Source organism: Monopterus albus, unplaced genomic scaffold, assembly GCF_001952655.1.
Source record: "Monopterus albus unplaced genomic scaffold, M_albus_1.0 scaffold224.1, whole genome shotgun sequence".
NCBI classification, from domain to species: Eukaryota; Metazoa; Chordata; class Actinopteri; order Synbranchiformes; family Synbranchidae; genus Monopterus; species Monopterus albus.
The window spans coordinates 77,554-95,016 of NW_018128104.1; the positions used below are offsets into that span (position 1 = coordinate 77,554).

At 41.3% G+C, this 17,463-nt stretch overlaps 1 protein-coding gene across 3 annotated transcripts in view; it reads right to left on the reverse strand.

Moving 5' to 3' along the window:
- The window catches only part of LOC109971409 (neural cell adhesion molecule 2), a 324,939-nt gene that overhangs the window by 8,384 nt on the left and 299,092 nt on the right, over positions 1 to 17,463 (reverse strand). The window contains exons 16-17 of one of the 3 annotated variants that reach the window (XR_002276551.1): positions 8,472 to 8,679; positions 1,033 to 1,116 (exon numbers count right to left, since the gene is read on the reverse strand). Coding sequence is in view for 2 of the 3 variants with exons in the window: in XM_020619637.1 (XP_020475293.1) it covers positions 8,472 to 8,679 (208 nt within the window). In the remaining variant the exon portion in view is untranslated. The remainder of the gene's footprint in view (positions 1 to 1,032; positions 1,117 to 8,471; positions 8,680 to 17,463) is intronic. The other 2 variants (XM_020619638.1, XM_020619637.1) reach the window with 2 other exon arrangements.

Consider the following 17,463-nt stretch of genomic DNA (forward strand, 5'->3'; position numbering starts at 1 on the left):
AATAAAGTGCTCCTCAATGCACTGTTTGTACCTGCGTTTGGCCAGCTGGATGCCCTTCTTTAGTTCTTTCCTGGCCCTGCTATAGGCCAGCCTGTCACCTGATCTGAAGGCAGCGTCCAAAGCTTTGAGCAGATGTGACACTGTACTGTCCAACCATGGTTTCTGGTTTGGAAAAACCCTGATGGACTTTGTAGGTAGGACAGCATCAGTACAGAACCACACATAGTCCAGAACAGCTGATGTATAAGCCTCCAAGTCTGAGCCCTCTTTGAACACCCCCCAGTCAGTATGCTCAAAACAGTCCTGTAATGCTGAAGAAGCCTCCTCCGTCCACACCTTAACTGTTTTGGTGATTGGCTTTGTCCTGCAGATCAGAGGTTTACAGTATATGCTGGGATCAGCTCCACAGAGATGTGATCTGACATGCCCAGGTGTGGAGCTGCTATGGCCACTCTGTTTATGCAAATTGGTTTAAACAATGTTCAGATCAGAAGGATGTGCTCTGTGAAGGAACATTACAGTCAGCTGAGGCGATTCTTACCTGTTCACTCCTCTTTTCTTTCCCTGCCTGGCTGGGGCTTTCTCTCATTTTCTTTTCCTGTCTGTCTATGATGTCTGTATTAACAACAAAGCTAAATGAGAATGAATGGAACTCCTAATTTGCTATACACATTATCAAAATAAAGGGAATTAAAGATGCAACACTAGAAAAGTTAACTCAGCTAGCATGTGCTGAATGTTATTTGCTGATTCATGTAAAAGTGAGCTAACTCTGCCTTAAATACTCTTTACAAAATAATGTCTCCTCTTTTATTCCCAGGGATGCTAATCCAGACTGAAAACAACATTTAGTTTGCTAGCTAACTGTTATAAAGTATAAAGTTAATGCCTGACTTTTTGTTTGTAACGTTAGCAAGACTGGTGTCTGGTGTCTGCCCAGGGCAGCTGACCCGGACTTTCAGATCACTGAACAAACAGCGCATTTAATTTGATACCGGTATCATAATGTTATGATCACAGAAGGCAAAGCACCTGCGACAGCTGCTCCGGCGACCTCTCTCCTCTGACTGAGCACTGTGCTGTTGTCATCCAAAATGTGCTCCAGCAGTCACATCGCTGCATGTGTAGGCAGAAACAAAGCGAACAAACACCAACAGAAACTCCATTTGCTATCCAATGGGAACATGAGGGAGTCAAACCTTTGTAGGGCAAATGGAAAATATATTTGATTTAAACACATATGCAATTAATATCAAAATAATGGTGGGGACAAATTCAGGGGATCAGAAAAATGGTACCATAAATTACGCCCATGCCCAGACTCCAAATACATTATAAGGTAACTAATAGAATAAAACATAGATATAAATGTTTCTGGATGACTCAGCAATAAGAGTGGCATTTGCATTAAAACTTGGCTTTGATTAGAATCACATATTGGTTTGCCAGTAATGCTCATAACTAATGTTCAAGAGGTTTATTCATTTAGTTCAGTAATTATATCCCAAATATATTTATTTAAAGGCCTAATTTATACCACAGCTCCACTGATGTCCATGCTGTTTCACACTATTGAATTTTTTTATAACATAAACAGCAAATTGTCCATTTTGAAAGGCACCCTGTATCAGCTGAACTCACTCCCAAACAGTAATGCTACAATGGATGTTTACCAACTCGAAGGGCATTTTTCAGTGACTGAAACATGAATGTAAAACAGTAGCTTTGTGTGATACTGTACCTAATAAGCCCAAATACTGCAACTGGCTAGAGGGGGTTCCCTTTGGTAGATGTTTAAGTTCCTGCACAGTGGAGCCAATTTCATGTTCCATTAGCTTCATTCAGGCCCAGACTGGACTTATATTCAGATGGGGAGTTTTTCTCCATATATGGGAATGTCCCACTGCTTGTTGATTTCTTGAGAGGGAACACCAACTCAGGGGAATCACAAATGCATTTACAGAGCCAACATATCAGTCCAGTTTGTCATTAAAATGCAGATCGGCAGAGGCAATGAGGCACTATAAGTAACTGCTGAAGTGTCAGTAACCCGAACACAACACATTGTTTACTGTCCTGTCCTGGCCTGTGGTAGGTGGGTGATCCCTACTTTATCTCAGCTATTCTACAATGCTTTGTTAAGATTAAGAGTTTACCACTGAACTGTGATTCGCTCTCCATGAAAGTGGCTTCTCCTGTGTTTACAGTCGGTCTATTAGCTTTAACACAAAGGAAAGGTTTGTTTTAAGTCCTGTCCCACGGGCTGATAGTCGCTCCATGTTCACATGATACAGTTCCAGTGGGGAAAAAAATGATCTGAAAGAGGGAGCCTCATTTTAGCGCATTAACAGGTGATGGGTCCCTGTAAGTGCTCAGTGGAGTGGGGTGCTTTTGGTATTGATCTTATTGGCACTATTATCAATACTCAAAACAAACTGTTGTATCGGTAGCATTGATACTTTTGGGATCAATGTGCCCACCTCTAGCATGGTTACTTTTTCAATGCTGGGAGCCGGAGTTACTCTAAGTCGGCTAACATTACTAACATCAGTTTGACTTCCTGCTTCTCTCATTTTGACTTCTGGTTCCTTATGATGAGATCAGCGCTAATGAAACAATGCATTTTAATGTAACTCAGCAAAGAAAACTATTTGTGTCTTGTAAATATCTGATGTTGCTCAGGCAGTTTGCCCCCCTGATGTCTTTGCTGCTGACATGACTGCAGTTGTGCCTTGACTGCAGTTAATCTGCCTTGAACAGATTAATGCTTTAGCCATACTTTAAACATGTGATGTCTCACATCTAATGTGAATTCCCAGTAAAAACAAAAGAACAAGTAACAAATGAGGTAAAACAGCCCACAGATTTCCTGAAGTGAACATACAGACTCTGCCTGATGTTGCTTGGATTGACACCTCTTTATCGCAGGTACACATTGTGTCTTTCATTGACAAGACAGGTCTGTTTTACACAGACATCTCAATTTTTTGTATACAGTATATAGTTTTAAAAACGACATAAAGCTGTGTTGTCAGCAGACATGTGTTACCTAATTCAGGATAAAGTCAACGCTGATGAGAATGCGGATTATCCCTCAAATGCTGGGGGAACAACAGTAGTGGTCTCTATTTTTTCTGCATGGCAACCTCTTTAAATGTTTTCACTTCTACAAGTCTAACTGGCCCTGCATGCTGCCTTGCATAGTTTGTGTGGAGACATGCTTCCTCAGAAGTTTTATTTAAAACAATGCTAGGGACACAAAGTAAACAGAACTGGTACTGGGTCTTGACAAGCCTCTTTGATTATGCTGCGGGAGCCAGCAGCTATGTGTACCTCATGGTGGGCCAGGGGATATCAAAGTGTGTTGCAGATATGTATTTGTAATCTGTAAGCTTCTTGGTGACACCAAAGCACAGCAGAGGTGAGTTGTTCTTTCTTCGGCTGATGTTAATTAAGCACAAGGCCATTAACAGCAGGCCATAAAAGATGACTACAATGCCTGCCTTACAGATAAATTAGGTGGCCTGGGGTCTAAACCACAACGCATCCCAGGGGTGTTTGTTTACAATCCTATCTAAATCTTTACATTTGCATTTATATTTTCAGCAAATATATTTAATCATACCAGGCATCCAGATTCTTACAGTGAGTGTAGAAGTGAAAGTCTTTGTCAAGGGCACTATAATGGACACTGGCTGTTCACTCAAGGATCTTTTTAAGGGGGTCTGAATACTTTCCGTACCCACTGTATGTAGTCTCTACATGTCAATAACACAAACTGTGGTGTCTCCTAAAACATTTGCACAATCAAGGGTTTCTGTATCATTATAACTGTTGTAGAAATGTTTTCTTCCTATGATCATAAGATGCTGGAGCCTTCACTCTAACATATATCATATACAATATTTCCTGTTCTGAATCATCAGAATATGAAGGCACTTGAAGTCCGGTCTCCACCAACTCTTATCTGTCACTGAGTCTCTGCTCTGACCCCTGAAGTCTGAGTAAGCAGCAAACTGTTCACTGACATCTGCACAAACTTCTCCTGCAATGCCAGAACATATAAACAGTCACTGTGCCATAACATTTGGTCTGACTGTATTTGGTGCATCTTTGGGTGAGAATGATTCAGTTCTGTTGGAAACTGGATTAAAATGCAATTTGCCACAAAATAGGAAGTGACTTTATTTAACATAAAATTTTTTGGCACCTGATAGCTGAAAATTAGCATTAAATTATTCTTATAATTGCACATTTCTTTAATGCTCTCCCTCGGGTGCTTACTGGGAGGTTACTGAATCTATTCCTTTATCAGTGTCTGAGAGGATGGGCCTGGATTTTCCACGACAGCAGTGAATCTTAAGAAAAAGAATACCTAAAGACAGTGCTGAAAAAATGGACACGGAACCAAATTTATAGACAGCAGAGTCCTGCTGTCTTTAAATTCCACTTGGTTCAGTAGACAGCAGAGTCCTGCTGTCTATAAATTGACTTGTTAATAATGGCTTGAATGTGTGTTAAACTTTGCTTTAGTAAAAATGCAAAAAGGAATTGTTTAATAGTTGCAGTTTATGTGAGTGCATTACATCACTATTTGACGGTCAACAACAGTCAAGCCCAATAGGCACTTCCTGGCTTAAAGAATTAAACAGCATAAACGTGACTGCAAAGCTCTGTTAACCTGTCCAGAATTGAGCTGTGCTAGTCTTTTTTCTATCAGTCCACTGGGTCCATAAACATCACAGCACACAGTCAAGAACTTGCACTTAAAAACGGAAGCGGGCATCGACTTCTAAAATGAACTGACACCACGAACATGGGGAAGACTTTAAACTTCTCCTGAGGCAGCTGCAAAGCCCCATGTGTCCTGACTGATCTTGGTACAATTTTACTGATCCATTAAAAGAAGACCCTCACAGCCTCCATCAGCTGATGTAAGTTAAAACCACTCTGCTGAGAGGACACTTGGCTGCTCCCCGCTAAACTTCAGCACCACATCAACCTGAGCAAACCCAGCCAGTGAAGACTGTCTATGACCTGGCTGAACCTAGAAACTTAACTCTTAAAAACTTCAATGTGTCAGAACTGCACCACCTTCCATGTCCAGACTTCTCTCTTGACCCTAAACCAGCCTCCACACACATTCCTCAGCTCACTAGCTCACAACACCACCGACACAAACACCCTCTGATCTTGTCAACTTCCGAATCTAAAGTTCATCCCATGCTGTTTATCACAATTTACACTCTTATCCTTATCACTATTGACACTGTTGCGCAGGGTTTGCTGATCTTTACAACTCCTAAGCACCTTCAGACTCTCACTATTGACATCTTGCAAACTCAGAATGAGTGTCTGAGCTCTGTATTATGTCAAGCGTTATCTTATTATATTCTCTTCAGCTCAGTGGTGTGACTCATTCTATAGATGGCTAGTGCATTGCTTCAGTCTCTCCACACTAGCTCAAAGAAAAAAGTGTTTATACAACCAGGGTCTATAGTTACAGTTATGACCATTATTCCTGACAGTTATGAAGCAGCGATTTGGGGCTGCAGACACCAGGACAGTTAACAAAAGAATTCAGGCAACCAAGTGGATATTGTTACAATATTTTGTTTCCATTCAAGACATCCTGATTCTAGAATTACACCTGTTTAGATTTGGTCTCTTTTTTCTGTGAGAATTGCTGCCACAGTGCCGGCTCTAACCCAAAGCTGCATGTTTTCTGAGCAGCAGTCACTCAGCCCTCCAGCTATGCCAGTTTAGTGACTCAGCACTCATCAAGTCAACCTCCTTCCTCTTCCTCCTCTTCTTTTCCTCCGTGCCCTCTCTCTCTGCATCCCTGACACTGGCCTGGCATGCTGACAGTAACAAACATAAAAATGGCACAGCTGAGGCCAATGACTCAGACTTTATGGGTTTTATCTCACAAAACCTTGGTTTGGATCACACCCCGCATAACATAGTACTGAGAATCAATTGTATCATGAATTTCATCGGCATAGGCTTCGCATGCATGATGTTTGTGGGGTCACTCATATACTATCTGCGTGCATACATTATGTGAACACAAAGGCTAACACATAAAAACCAAGCATAATAGCACAAAATTGCAAGATGTGAATGCATGGTGCTCTATACATGCGCAACAAAAATGTACGTGTACACACATATGTGATGTCACTATACATTGTTCAAAAGGCATTGAATAAGGCATAATCAAAGATATAGTGTGGTTGAAATGGTAGTTGGGCGACTGTTGTAGGTGTACATACAGTGCCTTGCGAAAGTATTCGGCCCCCTTGAACTTTGCGACCTTTTGCCACATTTCAGGCTTCAAACATAAAGATATAAAACTGTAATTTTTTGTGAAGAATCAACAACAAGTGGGACACAATCAGGAAGTGGAACGAAATTTATTGGATATGTCAAACTTTTTTAACAAATAAAAAAACTGAAAAATTGGGCATGCAAAATTATTCAGCCCCCTTAAGTTAATACTTTGTAGCGCCACCTTTTGCTGCGATTACAGCTGTAAGTCGCTTGGGGTATGTCTCTATCAGTTTTGCACATCGAGAGACGGAAATTTTTGCCCATTCCTCCTTGCAAAACAGCTCGAGCTCAGTGAGATTGGATGGAGAGCGTTTGTGAACAGCAGTTTTCAGTTCTTTCCACAGATTCTCGATTGGATTCAGGTCTGGACTTTGACTTGGCCATTCTAACACCTGGATATGTTTATTTGTGAACCATTCCATTGTAGATTTTGCTTTATGTTTTGGATCAGTGTCTTGTTGGAAGACAAATCTCCGTCCCAGTCTCAGGTCTTTTGCAGACTCCATCAGGTTTCCATCCAGAATGGTCCTGTATTTGGCTCCATCCATCTTCCCATCAATTTTAACCATCTTCCCTGTCCCTGCTGAAGAAAACCAGGCCCAAACCATGATGCTGCCACCACCATGTTTGACAGTGGGGATGGTGTGTTCAGGGTGATGAGCTGTGTTGCTTTTACGCCAAACATAACGTTTTGCATTGTTGCCAAAAAGTTCGATTTTGGTTTCATCTGACCAGAGCACCTTCTTCCACATGTTTGGTGTGTCTCCCAGGTGGCTTGTGGCAAACTTTAAACGACACTTTTTATGGATATCTTTAAGAAATGGCTTTCTTCTTGCCACTCTTCCATAAAGGCCAGATTTGTGCAGTATACGACTGATTGTTGTCCTATGGACAGAGTCTCCCACCTCAGCTGTAGATCTCTGCAGTTCATCCAGAGTGATCATGGGCCTCTTGGCTGCATCTCTGATCAGTCTTCTCCTTGTATGAGCTGAAAGTTTAGAGGGACGGCCAGGTCTTGGTAGATTTGCAGTGGTCTGATACTCCTTCCATTTCAATATTATCACTTGCACAGTGCTCCTTGGGATGTTTAAAGCTTGGGAAATCTTTTTGTATCCAAATCCGGCTTTAAACTTCTCCACAACAGTATCTCGGACCTGCCTGGTGTGTTCCTTGTTCTTCATGATGCTCTCTGCGCTTTAAACAGACCTCTGAGACTATCACAGTGCAGGTGCATTTATACGGAGACTTGATTACACACAGGTGGATTCTATTTATCATCATTAGTCATTTAGGTCAACATTGGATCATTCAGAGATCCTCACTGAACTTCTGGAGAGAGTTTGCTGCACTGAAAGTAAAGGGGCTGAATAATTTTGCACGCCCAATTATTCAGTTTTTTATTTGTTAAAAAAGTTTGAAATATCCAATAAATTTCGTTCCACTTCATGATTGTGTCCCACTTGTTGTTGATTCTTCACAAAAAATTACAGTTTTATATCTTTATGTTTGAAGCCTGAAATGTGGCAAAAGGTCGCAAAGTTCAAGGGGGCCGAATACTTTCGCAAGGCACTGTAAAAATTACTGCAGGTAGTGCAATGTAGGCCTAACTTCACAAAGGTTTATTCAGCTACTGTACAATGCTGACAAAATACTAAAGTACAGCTAAAGCTTATATATGTAAGGCTCCTGACAAAGGATCTCCCAGTTTCTCCTTTTCTCATTCACAGGAGTTTCACAGTGCTATTCATAAATATTTAAAAGAAGAGGATTATGCTAAGTGATTGTGAGCACAAAGAAAAAAATCCTTGACAAAATAGAGATTTTTAAACAGAATTAATTCAAATATCAAGATATTTTCTCCTATCTAAAGTTCATTATACATTGTAACTAATTTCTTGTCATCTTTGAAAAGATTTTATTCATGCATTCAGTTCTTTCAGTTCACTGTTGCATAAAATTACATAGCAACAAACAGCAGTTGCCAGAGTGACCCAATGTAACCACAAGCATCAAGATACACCCACAGCAGATGCTCTCTCTGCAAGCATGATTTACCTGGTGACTGACAAACAGTGATGCAGTTGCCATTGAAATTAAAAGAATTAAAGTTTGTGTAAATATAAAAACAAATTACTCACAGGTACGCAGCCTTGCCCTCCTCCATTTCTTTGCCCTTTCCGCTGGTAGCTGTTTTCTTGCTGCACAGTGTGCGTGTAATGCACATCAGTAGGCCGCAGTGACGCAGGAAGAAGCAGCTGACATCCACCAGCACAAGGAGGAGCAGCAGCACTCCCAGGCCCAGGCCCACTACCGCCCCCAGCCCCAGGCCGCTGAACAGGGATTCTGCTAAGGCAGCGAAACACACATGCAGGCACACAACAAGTAGAAAACACTGTTAGCAATTATGGTTCTTGCACTTGCTCCCAACAACTCAGAGATCAGGTTTGGAGCAGCATCACTGGAACTGGTCGGGATTCATCGCCTCACTTGAGGATATGTCTGCAGGTCGACTGCCTGCTAAGATGAGCCTCTGGCTGAAGGTCAACCTCTCGCAACAACCCCCCCCCGCTTACATTTATCTGTGCAGGGTGTTAGAGTATTGTAAATGTGAAACCAGATGACTAGAAACAAGTACATGAGCACACTCACCTCAAAAACTTTTACCATAGTTACTTTCAAAACCACAAAGGTCAGTGAATTCCTCTGAAGCCAGTTGGATAGTTTCCAACTTGCAGATAACCCCTAATCCACAACACTTTGACGCAATCCTCAGCGGAGAATGTTGTTTATCAGTGTGAATCCACCAAATCTCCTCAAAAACAAATCAATTTCAGCCATGTACAGTGAATAGAATAAAAGTGTCAAAGACATAAATGAGGAAAAAGCACTTTGAAACAGGTGTAATAGGTTGATTGATTTATAAAATAAAAAGCTATGCTGCTTGTATCTGTTTAAAAAAATTGATCCATGAGTATTTTATAAGCTTGAAATTAGACAATTAGACAGGTTTTCTTTTGTTTTTGTCCTCAGGCCCTGCATCTACACTGCCTAATGTGTCAACTGTCAACATTTCTGTTTCTATAGGTGCAGAAGTTAGTGTACATTTTCACTTATATTGCACTAAACTGCAGCTCAAAGTTGCAAACGTCAGCATTACCATACTGATGTTGCAGCCTCTGCGTCCACTGGGCACCTCTTATTTTGTAGCTTGCAGCACTAAATGGATTCACATGGGAAACAAAGTAGAAATTTTCAGCTAAAAGTTAAAAGACTTTCTCTCATAGCGGTCAGCGTTCTGCGCTCTAAAACACATCAAGCTCTCAGCACAGCTGGGAACAAGCAGCAAGGCCTGCTTTCAATTGAAAGTAATGAGAAAATGAAGGCAGTAGAGTAAAGAGAGGTTCCCAGTGGGCAGACCTGAATAGAGCTCTGCCCTTAAGTGATCCTGGGGTTGAGCAAACTGAACATCCACAGTAGGATCAGTGTTGACAGCTGGAGGTCAGACCTTACCAGGAGTAATCAGCAATGGAAGAATGAGAGTGAATGAACCTTGCTACTCAAGAATGTTCTCATATTAGTGTTCACTAGACTGTGAATTAAAAAGAGGATCAGACATTAATGTGAAGCACCCAGAGACAACCGACTGGTGAAGTCTGGCACCTTCAAGTTAAACAAAAATGCTGCCAGAGCTTTCACTTTACTGTCTCCTCTCTCCAGTAAAGTACATGTGAGCTGAACACAGTCTTTAGTTTGCCTTCCCAGAGTCCTACTTATATACTATTTATCTGGGATAAATAATTTGGGTGAATTTTACATGCATTTACTGTATATAGAGTGAAAATGTCTTTAAACCTTCAGGCTTGGCACTCCCTTGAATCATCACTAAATGCTGACAAACTAAATGGCTTGAAAGCACAAAGCTTCAGGATTATAACAAATTTTAAACACCCAGTAGTACTGAGATTACAGATGCTTATTTTGTAACAGAAGCACATACAAAACAAAAAAAACATGGGGGAAAAATACATTTTGGTCAAAATCTATGTGACAGAGGCCAAAATATCCTGAATTTCCTTTATATGGATACAGCTAATAATATGGAAGACCCTACAAGGGCCCCTTTGAGAGATGATGATAGTTTGCCAACATATGGTATAAATCAGTCCATTAGTATTTGGACATTGACACAAACACATTATTGTTCTCTATTGTTTTGGCTTTCCAATCCAGCACATGAGACTTTAAACTAAACAGTGACTATGAGGTTTAAGGCTGACTGAAAATGTTGCCCTCCATTGTAAGAATTATAATGCTAACCCTAGTCCCCTATTTTTTGTACAATGCAAGATGTCAACAATAAAGTACAATTTACAATTCCTGCATTGTCTCAGCTGAAAACATCCTCAAATCAAAGCTAAGAGTCAACATTTTACCCCACTGCCATTGTTTGATTGCATACACAGCGTGCACAGCTCTCTGAGCTGACACAACACAAATGTGTTGACCTCCAAATACCCCTGCACCACACTGGAAATTGTCACTGCGTGTCACGACCCAAATGACACTCGTGTCCATGACTTTGTTTTTGACTTAGAGCTGAGACTGCAGACAATGGAGATTGGCAGCAAGTCAAAGCACAGAGACAAAGAGAAAACCAGAGAGAACCTCGAGGCAACAAGAACTCTAATTAAAACACTTTGCGTTTTTGTGAATCTGGGGATATGGGATTTGAAACTTGCAGACTGGATCAATATTTTCTCACCACCACAGGGTGTTTTCTATCACCTTTTGAATGTTTAGCTGAGTTAATTTGGCTGCTAAATCCACCGATTCAGTGATGCAAACAACACCTATCCAGCTCTCTTGAAGCATAGAGCTGAACACCAGTCATTTCTTTAAGCCACACTTTACTTTTACTTCATCATTTGTGGCCATAAGTATACATATCAGTGTTGCTTGTTTTACACCTTTATAAACCTGAAAATACTGGAGCATTCATAATAATTTTAGGCAGAATTCTTTATTATATAGTGCAACAACTAGTCAAACAGTAAACTACAAAAATGGTTGCAGGCATTTATTTCTAAATGAATAAAAATCTTTTTCATTTGAAGGAATGCCCAAAGTATTTAGAAGTGCCTGGATGGAGATTTTATTAAAGTGTCAATCTGTGGGATGCCAGTAGAAGCTCTTACCCTGAAACACTGAAATCCATAAACATCAGACTTTCATCCAATAAGGAGCATTAGCCTAAAGTCCTTAGCAGCAGCTTGAAAGTTTGAAAGTCAGCTGATACACTACATGCTTGTTTATATGTGGCTATTGTGCCAGCCATGTTATTAGAGTTACTACCAGATTTGAAGGTAATTTTAAAAAAGAACAGAGACAATAAAGTAGTTAATATGTAATAATAATTACATGAATAAAGTAAGACACAGTGTTTTTAACACTTTGTAAAAGTAGTAAATGATTATCCCAATAGTCATAGTAATATATCAGAGACATTAGTGATTATGTATTTTTATGATTCGTTGCTAGTCCACAGTCACTGTATCTCAACTCAGTGCAGCAGCTCGGTGGGGGTAAACTTCTCTCATAACTAGCCATAAAGCCATATTTAGCAATTTACAAATACAGATCACATTACATATGTATGTATATATGTTACTAAGCTGCTAGCTTAGTAACCTACTAAATAAAGCTAAAGTTAATGTTGCTAGCTGGTAGTTCATGAACCTAGCAGCACTGTTACTATATAGGCTTCCCTAAGGTGGCATCACCTTAAATACTGATCGCAAAATGATATTCATAATACAGTACAGCCATGCTCTAATTAAAACAAAGATAAAGCCACATGACATCAGAATATTTTAAATTAAAATACACCAAATGTCTGAGTTTTCCACCTGTCCTCAAAGGCACCCTTTTGGCATGGGCAAACCAGGCAGCCACCCAGGGTTTAGTAGGCTAAACTAAGTCAGTGACACCTTGACTTTCTTCCAAATAATGCACATTTCATTCATAATATTATAAACACAGACCTATAATTTGCACGTTTTTGTTTTTTTCCAAATTGTGTGAAATGGCTAATAAAAATAGGTAATACAAGGTGAATTGGTTTAGTCTTGACTTCTGGTCATGAGTGACAGTGTTGGGGGATGGGAAATCTGTTGATTGTCAATTGCAAAAAAAAAACAAAAAAAAAACAAAAAAAAAAACAGAGCGATGGAGAGAAAAAGGTCAAAGCTATAGAGGGGGGTCTCACCCGGGGAGTAATTCAATGTAAAAACTGCCACTGGTGAGAGTAACATGATCTGTGCATGTCGGGCAATCTATGCATGTGCATCTAACAGTCTGTAAGTACATTTTAAAGAACTGCACACAGAAAGTCAGTTTTTGCACATTTGTAATCTTGACTGTTTATAAATTTCTGAATACGCAATTGTGGCTAGTTAGGTTTTGTCCCATACAAATCTGGAATCAGGTGTAAAATACTTTTCATAGTCAAACTGTAACTGTCATTTACATCACTTTAACTGCTGTTCTATAATTGCCAAGTATGTTCAAACGTACAGGAATCTGACTCCGGTAGAGAGGCTCTCAATGTGTTGCAAGGCAACAGGAATGTAAAATAACAATGAAAATAAAAAGTAGTTGTAACTTACAGTTGTATGAAATTAAAAATAAAGTTGTCCTCCGAAGAGTGGTGGTGGTGGATGGGTTAAAAAAAGTAAAAATAAAAAGTAGAGCAATAAAAATGAGAATAAGAATAAAAAGTATGTGTACTCAAATAGGAAATGTGTGCAATCAAAAATAGGAAAGGAAGGGAGTTTTTCCTCCCCACTGTCGCCAAGTGCTTGCTCAAGGGGGATTTGTTGGGTTTTCCCTATGTAATAATATTGATAACAGTAAGGTCTAGACCTTACTTTGTAAAGTGTCCTGAGATGACTTTTGTTGTGATTTGGCGCTATACAAATAAAATTTGATTTGATCTTAGTTTAGATTCTTCTGTCTGAAGTTTGTGCTTTATGTCCAATCACCAGCTGCTAAAAGACCCGGGCACCATAGAAGATATATACAGTGGTTATATTTAAAGTTTATTGCACTGTGGTGATTGTTGTGTTGAGTCATACAGTCATGGGTTAAGTGTTCATCAGAGTGATGGCCCGGTGGAAGAAACTCAGGAAGAAACTCCACCTCAGGTTCTCGGAGACAGTGGAACCTGGGAACTTGAAGGACTCTAATGCTGATACAGTACCGCTGAGTATGGTGGTGGGGGGGCTCTTTCTGAAGTCCACTGTCATCTCCACTGTTTTGAGCATGTTCAGCTCCAGGTTGTTGCAACTACACCAAAGGACCAGCTGCTCATCCTCCCGTCTATTGGCTGACTCATCACTGTCTCAGAAGAGACAGATGACTGTTGTGTCATCTGCAAACTTTAGGAGCTTGACAGAGGGGTCCTTCGAGATGCAGTCGTTGGTGTAGAGTGAAAACAGCAGAGGGGAGAGCACACATCCTGAGCATACATCCTCAGGGTAATGTTAGGCCCTCCCTGCTGTTTCCTGAAACTCAATGTCTAGAAGTATCTCAATATTCTTAAAATAAGGTATCTTAGTGTTAGTATCTACAGTGATTTTAACTGGCTCAGGTTTAAGGTACATACTCTCTCTTACTACCAGTGTGTTCTTCTCCAAGTCTCTTGGAAATAACTGATTTGTTCTGTGTCACTCAGGTTTTCGTAAACTTTCTGATTCTTCAAACACAACAGCCATTAATTCTTATTTCCCTGCTCTATTAACCCTTTTAATGAGTTCTGGTTACTTGTTGATATATTGGCCCATTACCTGTATCATTCAATTGCTAGAAATCCAAATACTGGTGTGGCACCTGAAGCCATTCATACACACTTTAATAAAACAGTCGTTAGGCTTGAGCGGTGATTGACTGTCCCTTGATTGGATCTGAGAGGAAGTGCCTCGATTAGTGATAAGCAAACAGGCATTCGTTAACTGGGAAAGGGAAGGGATAAACATCAGCACTGATCTTGTTCAGTACATTGTTAAGGACTGCAGCCTTTAGTAACTATCAGTAAAACTACTTACACCAGTCAAACAAATAAACATCTTGAATTAAATTTATAGTTAAATCTTGGCATACTTCTGTCAACTTTTTAACTGTTTTCACGTTTAGCTTTAATCTGAGAATATTTGCATCATTCCTGCAGCAGATGCGCTTTTGTTTGTGGCGTGGTAGTCATCCCTCAGCTGATTATATCCACCAGCCTTTTGCATCTGTTAAAGACTTCACAGTCTTTTTACTGGAGTCAGCAAACATTACTGAACTGCTGCTTTAATATGTGCTTTATATTTTAACCTCAGTTTCTATATTTGCCTGAATATTGACCTATGAATGTGAGTATTAGTTATATATTTGTTGCTGCAGGTAATTTATTCAGCATTAGCTAAGTTAAGCTAACTTCATCAAGTTTAGTCAGTATCATAACAAAATCAATGGTCTGGCTGGTGGATGCGTAGCTTCTTACACAGTCAACTACAACAAAAGAGTTGATTGTAATGCATTTTTCACAACACTACTTTAAAAATAATGACTTTCATTTCGAAAATTGATGAGGGAGTTGATTAATGCAATGGACAGCCATAAAAGTACTAGTACAATTTTGATTTGCTGGCATCACTTCCAGGAGAAGTTTCATTTCAGCTCTCAGGAGAGGAGAGAAAGCCTTCCAGATTATTTCTGCTTTGATGAGATTATTGCGCGTTCTACTCTTGAATGCTGGCTTTTTCTTCATTTTCTTCTTTTTTGTGTGATTTTTACTTTTTCTGCAGTGCACAAATGTCATGCACTGCTAACATACAACAGACAGGCATTGATGGATATTGCCAACTCACAAAGCCACTGGGAATTTACTGGTTTCATACCACCGGAGCTACAACACATTGTCCGCTCCTGCAACAACAACAACCACAACAACAACGACAACCACCATCACCCTCAGGGAGCCCCTCGGAGCACCAGGCACAAGCAAGCAGGCTGAAATCAAGAGGGGCAAACGAGGGGGACTCCATGCTAGGCTAAAAGCTTGCGCTACTTGACCGCCATTACCCAGCCTCTTCCTATCCAGACTCTGCGATTCAGCTACAAACACACACTGTACATTGAGGTGACCGCACTGCTGCTTCGGGGAAGGTAAAAGGAGGTGGTGTGTGTGTGTGTTTATCAATAACTCATGGTGTGGAGTTGTATGGACTGTTTATAAGCACTGTTTGCCAGATGTAGAGTTTTTATTGCTGAAATGCCGGCCCTATTATCTAGCAAGAGAGCATAGTGCTGTGTTTTTTGCTGCTGTGTATGTTAGCCCAAGAGCTAATCCCTTGCGGCTCTCAGTAAACTCTATGATGTCATCAGCACTACAAGATGAAGGAGATGATAGCAGACATGAGGAAGGAGAGGAGATCTCATCGGCCACTGTTCATCCGGGGGCTCGAAGTGGAGAGGGTGAGCAGCTTCAAGTACCTGGGCGTCTACATCAGTAAGGACCTCACTTGGACACTCAACACCACATAGCTGGTCAAGAAGGCCCAACGCCGGCTGTACTTCCTGAGGAGGCTGAGGAGGGTTGGCATGTCGCATGTAGGATCCTCAGCAACTTCTACAGCTGCATCATTGAGAGCCTCTTGCCCAGCTGCAGCACCGGATCACCAGGACTCCACTGCCCTCTCTGCAGAGCATTTACCACTGCAGGGTGCGTAGGAAGGCTGCCTCCATCCTCAAAGATCCCACCCACCCCCAGCATGGACTGTTCGCCTCCCTACCCTCTGGCCGGAGGTTCAGAAGTGTTACGGCAAGCCGCACACCAACAGAGCGACTGGACTCAGGAACAGGCAGGACTCAAACCCAGGTCAGAAAAAAATATTTATTTCACAGAGTATGGAACGAAAAGGAGGTGGCGAGGATCAGACAGTGTGGGTCTCGGGCAGTTGGGGCCTATGACTGGACCACTGGAGGAGCCGCCCGGGGTCGGAGGAGAGGTTTGGCACTGCGTATAGAGCAAAGAGGGAGATTAGGAGAGGGGACAACAGGCGGACAGGGTGTGATGATGTAGAGCACAACACAGGTGACCTGCGTATAGGGGATTGCTGGCTCCGGACAGGAGAGCGTGCTTGGATCCCAGCGCCGAGGTATGCAGATGGGAACAAGCGCCCACGCTTCGCTGGCCCAGGCACTTGACACAGACCCCAAACAATGATCGTCGATCGGCAGCAAGGCCCACAGAGATTTAGGTGGCACCAGGCAACAGTTCAAAAATAAAACAAAGCACTCCACCGTAATCAGTTTAGAAAAAACACAAGACACTCCTCAGTAGTCAGTTCAAAATAACAGAAGATACTCCTCGATAATTAGTTCAGAAAAAAAAACACAAGATCTCCTCAGTAGACAGTTCAAAATAACAGAAGATACTCCTCGGTAAGTAGTTCAGAAAAAAACGTAAACAAGACAGGGAAACTCACTCAGGTCGACACAGTGGATAACATCATTATACCAGAGTAGGTCGATATTAGTGGACATCAGGATCCAGGACGTGAAACACGCGAAGTCGCCAGCAGAAGACTGAGAGATCATCTGGCGACGAGGACACACCAGCGCTGTGCTTAAGTATGGTTCTGCTAATTGAGCGCAGGTGTGCCTTGCTGCCGGGAGCGTGCTCCTACGTGAGCAGGGGTGGAGTCACCGGTAGCCCCGGTATCAGCTGCCGAGGTGCCGGGGACGTCCTGATCCGTGGACGTAACACAGAAGTGTGAAGTGTAGGACCTCCAGACTGAAAAACTCTTTCTTTCCCTCTGCCATCAGGCTCCTAAACAGCTGAGGAGTTTGTTACCAGGAAATACGTCATGTACTGTCAACCTGTACTTTTTACATTCTCAGTTTGCACTAAGGTACGAACTGAGGTGCATAATTGCACTGTTGAGTGCTGCACATGCTGCTCCCTAGCAGCATACATTCTCTTATTATATTCTTATATTATATATATTATATTATATATATTTTTATTATACTAATCTAGGGGCCACAGGGGTTGCAAGCCAGTGACTTCTGTGCCAGCGCCCAGCC